Source organism: Arachis stenosperma, chromosome 3 (genome assembly GCF_014773155.1).
Source record: "Arachis stenosperma cultivar V10309 chromosome 3, arast.V10309.gnm1.PFL2, whole genome shotgun sequence".
NCBI lineage: Eukaryota > Viridiplantae > Streptophyta > Magnoliopsida > Fabales > Fabaceae > Arachis > Arachis stenosperma.
This window is the reverse complement of record NC_080379.1, coordinates 139963756-139975413: the sequence shown is the minus strand read 5'-3', so window position 1 is coordinate 139975413 and position 11658 is coordinate 139963756. Positions and strand designations below refer to the sequence as shown.

The following is an 11658-nucleotide window of genomic DNA, read 5'->3' as shown; positions in this document are numbered from 1 at the left end:
AACTAACTCCTAACATATCTCTCATTTATCTAGAAGGGAGATCTCAACAACTTCCTTAGAAAAAGGGAACAGTTATCCACCATCAAAGGTGGAGCTACACTAAAAGGTGGGTATCTATTCAATTATAAATACACTGACATCCTTAGGTATATTGAGAGTTCAATCTATTAAAACCTGCTTAAACAATTGTAACTTAAGTATCAGAGTCCCTTGTAAGTACTATCTCCCACTTTTTCATGAGGAACTCGGACGACAATACCTTGATACCAATAAAAGTCGGATGCTGCCCTAAAAAGAATTTGAACCTCATATTCAGACGCAAAAATAATCTTGTTTCAGACAACTTTCGGAACAATTATAATTATGATAATTATTATCGGACATATTAATCGTACGCTTATTCTCAACTAGGTGCTATAATTGGTTTCTTAAAACATATACCGTTAAAAAAACTTTGATATCAACAATAAAAAATAAATTTAACAAAAAGTGTTTTTTTTTTCTGACCAAAAAGTGTGTTTAAATTTAAAAATTGTCATATATTTAGTAGAACAATGTGACGTTATAACTTTAGTTATAATTTACAAGTATGTTAAAATTTTATAACTACGATAAATACGTAGAAATAACAAAATAAACATATATTTGTTTCCTATTTGTTTTTATGAGATTGGATGAATGAAAAAGATAAAATTATATATATTTTAGGATCATCAAAAAACATTTAATTTTATCCATTTTAATATACATATGTTATGTTTTTTTTTCAAAGATATATGTTATTTATTAGAACTTAAAAAAATAACAAGAGATCCAAAATTGAAACCAATACAAGAAATGGGGGCCTCCCAAATGACACTAATACAGGTGTAAGAGCAAAAAGAATTAAAGATAAGGAGAAACAAAAGAGTAAAGGTATGTAGTGAAGCACTCAAGCATGGGAACCAAACAAATCAAGCAAGACTTGTTTCCAGAATTTCGTTGGTTAGCTTGTGAGAATCTTGAGCTAATTTATTTGCAGAGCTCATTTTCTTATCAAAAACGTGCCGCTTCCTTGCCTTCTAGTAATTCCAGGAGAGCACTACCAGAAATGTGTTTAGTCGGCGTCCATCCAAATTTCCAGTCCCACGCATGCAAACTTTTTGTCACCAATGGAAAAAAGACTCTAAGCAATCATTCCACGTATTTTCATTAATCAATGCTGATCTCCAAATTGCTGCAGAGAAGGGGCATTGAAAGAGACAGTGGCAGATGATTTCTTCTTGGACTAGACAACGAGGGCAAGTACCAAAAGTGCCTGGGAATTTGCTATGCAATAAGCTCATCACTGAGAGTTTTCATGTAAGCATTTCCACAGAAAAATCTTTATCTTGTGCGGCAACTTCATTTTCCATAGACTATCCCAAACTTTGTGATTTTGAAAAGATTGGGGACATTGAAAAAGTGGTAGATGGTAGAAAGAATAAACAATTTTATAACCTGAATTTACCTCGTATGTTTCTGATTTGGACCAGATCCAACTAATTTTATCTTCCCCTTCTGCTGGTGTTATTGACAGGGTTCTCGAGCTAATAACCGTAGTGAAAGTGGACTCTATTAGCGTTTGGTTCCATCTTCTATCAGGAGTCATTAGATCGCTGACATAGAATAGAGAGTGGTTAGGTTGCTGCTAAAAGCCTGATAAGGGAACAAATGAATGGCACTGGGGGAGGCAATCAAGGATCTTGTGTAATTCTAACTGATGTTTCAGAGCCTATTCTCTATGACAAGCCCTTTTCAACCACTTTTCAGCCCTCTAAGATGCTGCGCCAGTCTCAAGAAGGTACATTACTTAACTCAGTTCTCAGTATATCACTATATCTAAAGTCTCATGTTTTTCATTCATCTATCTCATTGAAAAATAATTTATGTAAAAATATTCTCAATTCAAATAAATTAACTATTGAAAATATTTAGTGTGTTTAGATGTATTTTTTTTACAAGTCGTCTTAAGTTGATAATTTTTTTTATTACATATAAATAGTTCTAATTTGATATGTTTTAAATATTGCACATAAATAATTACAGAGATGATTGTATTTTAACTTTTGTGAATAAATCGTCTTAATCTAGAATGGTTTATATTTTTTTCCTAAATTACATTAGTCTTTGAAGATTAAGGGTGTGTATTTGATTTAACGTTTAAATTATTAAAAACATAATTTAATTGTCTGAAAAGTCTCAATTTTTACATAAATATGATTCTATATTTTAACTCTAGTTTATATTTTAATTTTTACCTTCAATAATTACAGTTGGATAAAAATTAAATTTTTTTATTTATCAACTTTCTTCTTTATTTTTATGTGATGTATACTGTTGTCTTTATATATAAAATTTTTAATACTCATCATCCATATAAAAATTTTAATCATTTTTACTAATGCAATTTTTTATGGAACTTTTCTTTTATTATTTTTTGTTTAATTTTATATAATTTTTATTACGAATTCTTGATTCAAATACTTTATTCATGGTTGTTAATTTTTTATAATATGAATTATTAATCCTATTAAAAAAATCAAATTAAATAAAAAAATACTCAAAAAGGGTACCTAAAAGAATATTAAATTTTAATACAAAAATTTAAATTTAAGTTCTTTTCAAAAATAATTATAGCAAAAAATAATAAAAAAATGTGATTTTGAATAATAAAAATTCATGTATTTTTTAATAATTTTTGTTTAAACGTGATTTTAAATAAAATAATCCAAATAATATTTATTTTATTATAATTCATTTCTATATAAAAATTACTAAACATAAATTATGTTAATACTAACTTATTTTTTATCAAAATAAAAAAATTTATTTAATATAAACTCCTTCTTATAAATTTTAATTCAAACACACACTAACTCACATATGGTAATATAATCATTTTAGATTATGAAATTTATATTTAAACTTAAAGTTAGGTTTACTAGAATAATAATAATAATAATAATAATAATAATAATAATAATAATAATAATAATTTCATATCTTTGAATTTAATTTTGAAAAATATGTAATTTTGAGGTAATTTTAATTTATTTATGTAACATAAAAATTGCATTCAAATTATCAAATGTTAAATTTAGGTAAAAATTTAAATGCAGTAATTAATAATTAAAATTTAACTAAATTTTTATTTAATAACTCTCAATTATCAATTTTATATAAAATTGACTGTATCTAAATTTCTACCTAAATTTAAATAGTCACAAAATAAAATGGTTAAATTTAAAAAATTTATTTAGTTTTATAGATTTACTACCTAAAACCCGGAATGAAACGACATTGTTTTGGTGGTGAGAAAGTGGGAGAGAAAGTGAGCAAGTGCATTTGAAGAGGAAGGCGAAGGGGTGTGAGTGTGACGACTGACGAGTGAAACGCTGAGGCATAGACCAGAGTTCAACGACGTTGTTCTCTTCGCCTTAGGTATCTTCACCCTCTCGGTCTTTGCCATCTTTCTTCCTGCTGCCCTATAATTTAAGTTTGTTTTCTGTCTCCATTCACCCTTCTCTTTTCTTTCCCTAATTCGTTAAAACCTTTAACTATTTTTCTATAACCTTTTACTGTACCTTTACTCTTTCTTTTGTCTCTTTTTGACCTTTTTTTCCCCTCTGCTTTTCGGCATCTCCTTTTTCCTTTGATTGTCTGGTCTTGCATTGTATGCTTTGTTTTAAGCATATGCAAAATTGGGAAACTGAAAGGCTTTTCTTCTTCTTCATGTGCTCAAGGGTTGAAGGGTTTTAGTTCCAAAAAGATTAGCTTCAAGATTACTCAGCAAAATGGTTTGATCACAAGTTGATGAAAACATTTATTTAACTTTCACAACTGTAGTTTTGTACTGTAATGAGGAGAGTTACCTTTTTTTTTTCACTTAGCTATTGCAATCTTGATCAAAATATTACATTTGGAGGTTTCTCCTGCATTTTGATTCTGTTCAACCTTTTATTGTAATCTTTGCTTCATGAACGACTCAGTTGTTAAGAATGGGGTTCTATGTAGATGCAGTAATTGTGTTTTCATGATGATAGCTATTTGTTTCAGGCGTCTTTGGTGGGAAAATGCGCCATTTTTTACTTATCTGTTTTTGCTTGTTTCTTTTCCTGAGAAAGTTGTGCATCGGGTTTTGATTGTACTGTAAAGACTAAACAGGAAAGCTTTTTTTTTTCATTTAGAGTAGAAATACTTGAGCAGTGATACATGCATATAATTCTTTCTACTTTCCATTAGCAACTTCATGCTATTTCAGTTGTTGAAGGAGTTGTTTTATATGGAAGCCATGACACATTGCATGAATTCTTTCTCTTTACAGCGTTTTAAGAATGTCCCTTAAGTTGATGGCCGTTAACACCTGTTGTGCTTTTGGCCAAAAACCAATGGTCTGTCATATTTGCATTATTGCTTTATTTGTATAGTTCTGTTGCCACTTACTGTAAAAATGCTTTGTCATTTTTGTTTTTCCCACAGTTAATAGCTTTCTGCAAAAAGAAGAAATTAACTTAATGCTCATATTTCTGGCTTATTTCTTGATGTCAAACTGTTGCCTTTGTCATTTGATAACAGGATGTATTTTTCATCTGGAAATTATTGATTTATTAAACCCCTTGACTTTCACATTTGCTGCTAAATTATCTGAATGCAATGGATAGCAGCCAACATGAAAATGATAGGCATAACGTGGACTACTACAGAGGAGCACATTCCCTGGTAAAGATAAGCAGATATGTGGTATTCCTTTTTCAAGCTTGCACACACTGCTGGATTTATTTATATTAGATTTTAAATGTGTAGTGGAATATGGATTCCCAGCATCAAGTAAAGGAGCCAAATGCATTAGTCATGAATAAAAAAATAAGGTCCATTATGGCCGAAAGGCAGGCTGCCATTCTAGAACACGAACTAGAGGCTGCTATATCTGAAAAGAATGAAGCCTTGGCTGCTCGTGATTTGGCCCTTCGACAAAGGGATGAAGCACTTGCGCAAAGGGATAATGCCCTAAAGGAATGGGATAATGCCCTCACAGCACTTAAAAGTCAGAACATTTTCAAGTCAGGTGATGGAGCTCAACGTGGATCAAAGCGGATGCGCCAAACTGCATGCAGCCCAAAGGATATATCCAAAAGGGATGTCTCTCCAATGACGGCTAAAGTTTCTGAAGCTGTCAAATCTAATCAAGCTAAAAGAATGAAGGATGAAAATGTAATTAATTCTAAGGTATCAAAACCACATAGCAAGGCAAAGAAAATGGGCGAGGATTTAAATAGGCAGGCAGCTTCTGAAGGGATAAAGTTCAAATCTGAATGGGATATGCAGGATGTTGGCTTGAATTTGGTTGCATTTGATGAAACTATCATGCCGGTCCCAATATGCACCTGCACTGGAGTACCCCGGCAGTGCTACAAATGGGGGAATGGCGGATGGCAGTCTTGTTGTACCACGACGTTGTCAGTGTATCCACTGCCACAGCTTCCAAACAAGCGCCACGCCCGCATTGGGGGACGAAAGATGAGTGGGAGTGTCTTTACAAGATTGCTTAGTAGGTTTGCTTCGCAAGGTCATGACTTATCTACACCATTGGATCTTAAGAACTACTGGGCTAGACACGGAACAAATCGGTACATTACTATCAAGTAGCTTGTAGGCATTCATTTGTATGGAGTTATGCTTTTCATTTTGGACCCTCTTTTGACATTTGAGATCATGCCTTGGTGAGTAAGATATGCTTGAATTTTGTGAATTCATCGAGTGAATTTGGTCAGAGGGTTGTTTCCATCTCTTATTTTTAGTTGGTTTGACCCAACTGAAAATTGGATAGTTGTAAGTTATCATGATATTTGTACATGTGACTTTCTAGCTGATAAGAAGTAGGAGTTGTGTATGTTTCTAACTCTCTTGAGTATGTGGTTATAACGTCAGTTTGGATCTTAAATCAAATCACGTGAGAAAATATAAAGTATATTATATAATGAGAAATTATGACATTGATTTTTTTAAGCAAATTCAATATCTTCTCTTCTATATGCTATTTGGATAGATTATCTTTAACTTTGGCGTGATAAATTTTATTTATTTTTGTAGCAAGAATACAAGCCAAGGTTGCGGTTTGGGTATGCAAGGTGTAATAACCACTTAGTATGGATTTTGGATTCGGAGGTGTCTCTATTATTTAATGCCTAGTTAAACAGCTACTCATGCTCCCCTTTTCTTTCCATTCCAAACAAATAACACCAAGTAGAAAACAAGTGCCTAAGAGAACAACTGTTCTACATACATTCGCTTCTTCTGTATCAATCCTTAAATTAAAGAGGATTCTCTTTGAAGTTCATTGAGGATATTACAGTAAGTATGAACAATGAAACAATTGAGACATATGAAAACACGAGCGAAATGGTGACCCTGTCACAGAATTTCCCATAATAACCGCAGATAGAACCCCAACCTGCATGGGAATTTCCATGCAGCCCCACCTCTCCTATAGCTGTTGCAGCTGCACATCCCCCAATCTCCATTGTTAACATCATCTGTCATGTTCACAACATACATATTTTCTTGCTGTTAATCACTTTGAGGAACAAAGATGAGTTGATAAGTTGGACAGAATGTTTAATTTAGAACGAAATCATGTATCATACCATGTCATTCAGGAAGAACAAGTAGCTGCATTTATTGGTGGGGCATGCGCCTCGAAGGTAGAAAACGATTGTAGCAAGTAAAGATAGGAATATAAAGAAGCATGCAACAGCATTTGCATAAACAAAGAACCTGCAAGATAGAAGAGATAGATAAGGTCCATGTGTAAAATTAGCATGATTGATGATGTGATCTTTATACCTGAAAGCAGGAGAGTAGCTATATCGAGCATCGAGTGGCGTGCCCAACATTGTGGTAGATTGGTGGCTGGTTATCATACAAAGCATTGCAATGAATGTGGTAACAATGGTCACAAGTCTGAGTGTGATCTTGGCTCCCTTCAAAAACCTTGGTGTTTTGAAAAATGGGAATGCTTCAAATTTGGCATGACATGTGAGGAGTTCATTTTCAGAGGAAACACTCATCATGTCCTTCTCCTTTTCAGCTTTGGCTTCTTCTTTGTCCATTATTGAATCTTGAGGCGAAGACATGCTGTTCTTCGGCAACAGATTGAGCATATATATATATTGGTGTGTGGTAGTTTAGCTTTGGAAGAGACAAATTTTACGCAAATTGAATGTATGGTAGTTAGCTTTCATAATCGATTTTTATAATGGTAATGATAGAGAGATTAAAAAAAAAGGCTCAAATTTGCCTTATTGCTACAATTAATATGGTAATGCTAGGAAAACAAAAGAAATAACCAAAACTTTTTTATTTAGCATTTATTAATAATTACAATAATTAATAAATGTTAAATAAAAAAAATTTTAGCTAATTTTGGTTATTAACTTTTTGTTACCAAATATTATTATTGCCTTCCTTACAGGGATCTGGTTGATACGTCACGTTTGGGTAGTTAATAGCCTTTAATTTCCTCATAGATGAGTGCATGCTGTCAAGCAATCCATTTCCCCTAATTAGTAGTGTCCTTTTGTACTTCCTAATACAGAAGATAGCATTTAAACTCCTATTAATATGAAGTTTCTTAATCTAGATTGAACCACCCCTCCCCCCTTTTTTTCTCTAACAATTAATGGATTTTTGGTGGTCGTGGACAAGGACGGATACAAGCATTAAATCCGTCGCTTGACATGTACTATGTAGTTTCCTTCATTCATGTGCTCAAATATGTATACTTACATATCTTAAATCTTGGATTTCCTTTTAGCTTCTATTATATTTCCTTAGCCTATATGCATTCAGCCTTCCTTTTCAAGATAAAGTTTTATGAGTTGTCTATGATGATGGAAATGCTACCAAGATTACAAACTAGTGTAGCATTCTCATAAGGGAGGGTTTCTATAACTATTTGACATTATTTATGCCAATTTGAATAAACTGTATGTGACTCAGTTAAAAATATATTCGTTACTCTCTTCCTTCATAATGGAAAATAATAATAAAATAAACTAGGAGATAGATCGAAGCACAATCATGAATGGGTATCATGCATTCATTAGATGAGAATGAGTAACATTGTAACAAAGTGCCAAACTTCCATTATTGAAGCTATATTTGAATCATATTAACATAACAATGAGTGCGATAGAGAGGCACCTACTACTAATAAGTTTGGACTGTGTTACAAAAAGAGATATAAATAGCACTTAAGTAACAGTTTTAGAAGTTGTTAGTATGGTTTAGTTGGTTGATAAGTTAGTTAGATTCTATTTTTTATTGTCTATAAATAGCTAGGTTATAGTTAGCTTAGTTTATTATGTATTTTTTATTGTAAATTTTGTAAAAACTAGAGAGATTTTTTCTTTTGAGTTGGTAGTTCTAACTGTGTAAAATCTTTTAAGGAGTACTAATTGACAATCCCTAATACAACAATAAAATCTACCTATTCTATTAGTGCTGGTTTTATCATTAGTATCTGAGTTTGAGAATCTTGGTACTGAATGGTACAATTGAGATCAAGAAAAATGGAGACACGATTTGACACAATTGAGTCGTGTAAATCCCAACTAATTAATAAGGAGTTACCAATAAATTAATTTTATTTAAAGAAATTAAAAAATTAAATTTGATAAGTTAGAGTGGTAAAAATAATTAAAATATAAATTTTGACACTAATTTTAAAATTTGTGGCCCAAAAACGGACTAACGTGCCAAACCGGTTGGACTGGCCCAAATTGGACCTAAAGCCCACCATATAAATATAAGAATTCAGCCTTCTCTTCCTCGTCCTTTCATTTGAAGCACGCTGAACTTTGATTTGGGAGGAGCAAAACCTAATCCCAAATTCCATATCAATTTCAAACTTCTATATCTTTTAATCCAGAGCTCCGATTGTCGCACCGTTTGTGGCCATGCGACTACCGTGTTGAGCTCTACAAAACCCACTAAACAATTTGGTAAGTACCTTACAATCACTTGCTCAGCCACTCTCTCCTAAATTTTAAAGTTGAGATTTTAATTTTGAGAGATTATGTGATTTGACAAAATCTTGTCACGCATGGAGGAGATATTTCGATCGATGCTGGAGACGCTGCAGTAGTTCTATTTCAGAATGGATTTGTTCGAAAATTGTGTGTCTAATCGGAACGATTATCATTCACCGGGATCGCACTATGTTGCAGGCGCATCTGCGGGAAACCTTGACGTGTCGGAGCAATGGCAGAAGCTGGAAATTCTAATATCCTGCAGTAGTGACGCGGTAGTTTAGATTGAATGCATGGAGCAATTTTCTTGCTGTGTGTAGTGCCAGAGAAGAAATGGCTCACAATCGCCACCTTTGCGATGGAAGGAAGGGCATTCACGTGGTTCAGGTGGTGGGAGGCAACGACGTTGGTGCTTCAATGGTGATTTTTCCGTGTGGCACTGTTACGACATTTTCAGCTGTAATGGCTACAAAGACCGTATCAGACGTTGCTGAAGCTAAAATAGACGAACTCGGTTCAGGACTACGTCGACCAGTTTGTGCTTAACGCTTGACCTCTCCGCGTAATCGCATCGGAATTGATAATGGACCTATTATTGAACGAGCTGAAATTAGAAGTCAATGAGGAATGTAAATTGTTTCCATATCAGTTAGTGGATGAGTTAATGGAGTTGGCACTGAAGGTAGAAAATCGCAATGCTGCCTTGCGAGGAGTATTAAAACACAATAAACGACTGGCTTCCAACTTCGTCATGGCCAATTTCCCTACCACCAAAGTCGTGCACCCTACTACAACACCCAATTCTGCACCAAACATGGGCACGGAGTCGACGATGGATCCCTTGCGATGGCACAGATTCAGACATCTCAGCAACAAGGAGTATAGGGCGAACCACGTTGGGGGAATGCTTCCTCTATGATGAACCATACACCGCAGATCACGTTTGCAAGAATAAGGAGTTGAAGCTTTTGATCATGGAGCCCAACTTTGAAGCTGATTGGTTACAACATGAGGCGGTTCTAGAAGCAGGGAAGCAAGAGCAATTGGAACTCAAATTCATGAGTTTGAGTGGACATCACAAGTCAATCAAGGCTTGGGTAGAGATAAATGGCCACTGTGTCCTCATTATCATAGATTGTGGAGCTTCAGACAACTTTGCGACACCAGAGATCATCACCGAGTTGGGTTTACGGATTCATAACACCCTTAAGTTCCAGGTTAGGATAGCGGACGGCAACAATAAGGGTGGGGGGACAAGAAACATGTTTAGGTGTAACTCTCCAATTTAAGGAATTGGCTATCAAGGAAGACTTCCTTATTTTCTCAACTGATGAAGCGGAGTTTGTGTTAGGCTGGCATGGCTAGATAAGTTAGGAGATGTCATCACAAACTTCAAAAAATCACGCGTTTGATTTTGGAATGAGACAACATGTTTACTTTATAGGGGGACTCAGAGTTGTGCTATGCAGGCATACACCTTCAATCTACAGTTTTGTCCATTTAAAAAGGAGAGAAGGATTTATGGTCTAGTTGTGGTCCATGACTTTGCAGGCTGCCACCGTACTACAGGTGCTGGAGGTGATATAATCGGTGTTAGCTTTTAATGTTAAGATGTTTCAGACCTTATTGGGGCTACTACCGCACCATCGCCATGATCATGCCATTCCATTGAAGAAAGGAGTTTCAATCCCAAATATAAGACCCTACTGCTACCCGCACCCTCAGAAATTGGTGATTGAACAAATGGTGAGAAAGAAGCTAGCCTTAGGGATAATTCAGCCAAACTCTAGCCCTTATGTAGCCCAATATTGTTGATGAAGCAAAAGGGCAACAACTGGAGATTTTGCATCAATTATAGGGCGTTATATGGTGTTATGGTACTAGATAAATTTCGTATCTCTGTCATTGATAAGCTACTCGATGAATTGGTGGGAGCTACAGTTTTCTCTAAGATTGATTTGAAATTCGGGTACTGATGAGCGGACAATTTATACGCTTTTTGGCATTGTTTTTAGGTAGTTTTTAGTAAGTTTGAGCTACTTTTAGGGATGTTTTCATTAGTTTTTATGTTAAATTCATATTTCTGGACTTTACTATGAATTTGTGTATTTTTCTGTGATTTCAGGTAATTTCTGGCTGAAATTGAGGGACTTGAGCAAAACTCTGAAAAAGGCTGACAAAAAGGACTGCTGATGCTGTTGGAATCTGACCTCCCTGCACTCAAAATGGATTTTCTGGAGCTACAGAACTCCAAATGGCGCGCGCTCTCAACGGCGTTGGAAAGTAGACATCCAGAGCTTTCCAGAAATATATAATAGTCCATACTTTATTCGGAAATTGATGACGTAACTTGGCGTTGAACGCCAAGTTCATGCTGCTGTCTGGAGTTAAACGCCAGAAAAACGTCATGATCCGGAGTTGAACGCCCAAAACACGTCATAACTCGGAGTTCAACTTCAAGAGAAGCCTCAGCTCGTGGATTGATCAAGCTCAGCCCAAGCATACACCAAGTGGGCTCCGGAAGTGGATTTATGCATCAATTACTTACTCATGTAAACCCTAGGAGCTAGTTTATTATAAATAGAACTTTTTACTATCATAATCCTGG

At 34.6% G+C, this 11658-nt stretch overlaps 2 protein-coding genes across 4 annotated transcripts; one reads left to right on the top strand and one right to left on the bottom strand.

Annotated features, from left to right (window-relative positions):
* The first annotated feature begins 3342 nt into the window (after window positions 1–3342).
* LOC130967976 (protein BASIC PENTACYSTEINE4-like) lies at window positions 3343–6100 on the top strand. Of its 3 annotated transcripts, none has more exons than XM_057893043.1 (3): window positions 3343–3462; window positions 4597–4740; window positions 4825–6100. In XM_057893043.1, the coding sequence occupies exons 2-3, from the start codon at window positions 4675–4677 to the stop codon at window positions 5665–5667; spliced, it is 909 nt and encodes a 302-aa protein (XP_057749026.1). In that variant the 5' UTR covers window positions 3343–3462; window positions 4597–4674; the 3' UTR covers window positions 5668–6100. The 3 variants fall into 3 exon arrangements, with proteins under 3 accessions (XP_057749026.1, XP_057749028.1, XP_057749027.1); XM_057893045.1 differs by lacking the exon at window positions 3343–3462 and adding an exon at window positions 3748–3818 and having other exon boundaries at window positions 4843–6100; XM_057893044.1 differs by lacking the exon at window positions 3343–3462 and adding an exon at window positions 3748–3818.
* A 13-nt stretch (window positions 6101–6113) lies between these two features.
* Window positions 6114–7195, bottom strand: LOC130967977 (CASP-like protein 1F2). Its single transcript, XM_057893046.1, has 3 exons — window positions 6865–7195; window positions 6666–6795; window positions 6114–6554 (listed from the first exon to the last, which is right to left on the bottom strand). The coding sequence occupies exons 1-3, from the start codon at window positions 7179–7181 to the stop codon at window positions 6333–6335; spliced, it is 669 nt and encodes a 222-aa protein (XP_057749029.1). The 5' UTR covers window positions 7182–7195; the 3' UTR covers window positions 6114–6332.
* Between the last annotated feature and the right edge of the window lie 4463 nt (window positions 7196–11658).

Coding starts and splice junctions, on each gene's coding strand:
- LOC130967977 (XM_057893046.1), bottom strand. CDS start 7,181: ATGCTCAATCTGTTGCCGAAGAACAGCATGTCTTCGCCTCAAGATTCA. Junction 6,796..6,864: donor AGCTACTCTCCTGCTTTCAG/GTATAAAGATCA, acceptor TCTATCTTGCAG/GTTCTTTGTTTATGCAAATG. Junction 6,555..6,665: donor TGTTCTTCCTGAATGACATG/GTATGATACATG, acceptor TGAACATGACAG/ATGATGTTAACAATGGAGAT.
- LOC130967976 (XM_057893043.1), top strand. CDS start 4,675: ATGGATAGCAGCCAACATGAAAATGATAGGCATAACGTGGACTACTAC. Junction 4,741..4,824: donor ACAGAGGAGCACATTCCCTG/GTAAAGATAAGC, acceptor TTAAATGTGTAG/TGGAATATGGATTCCCAGCA.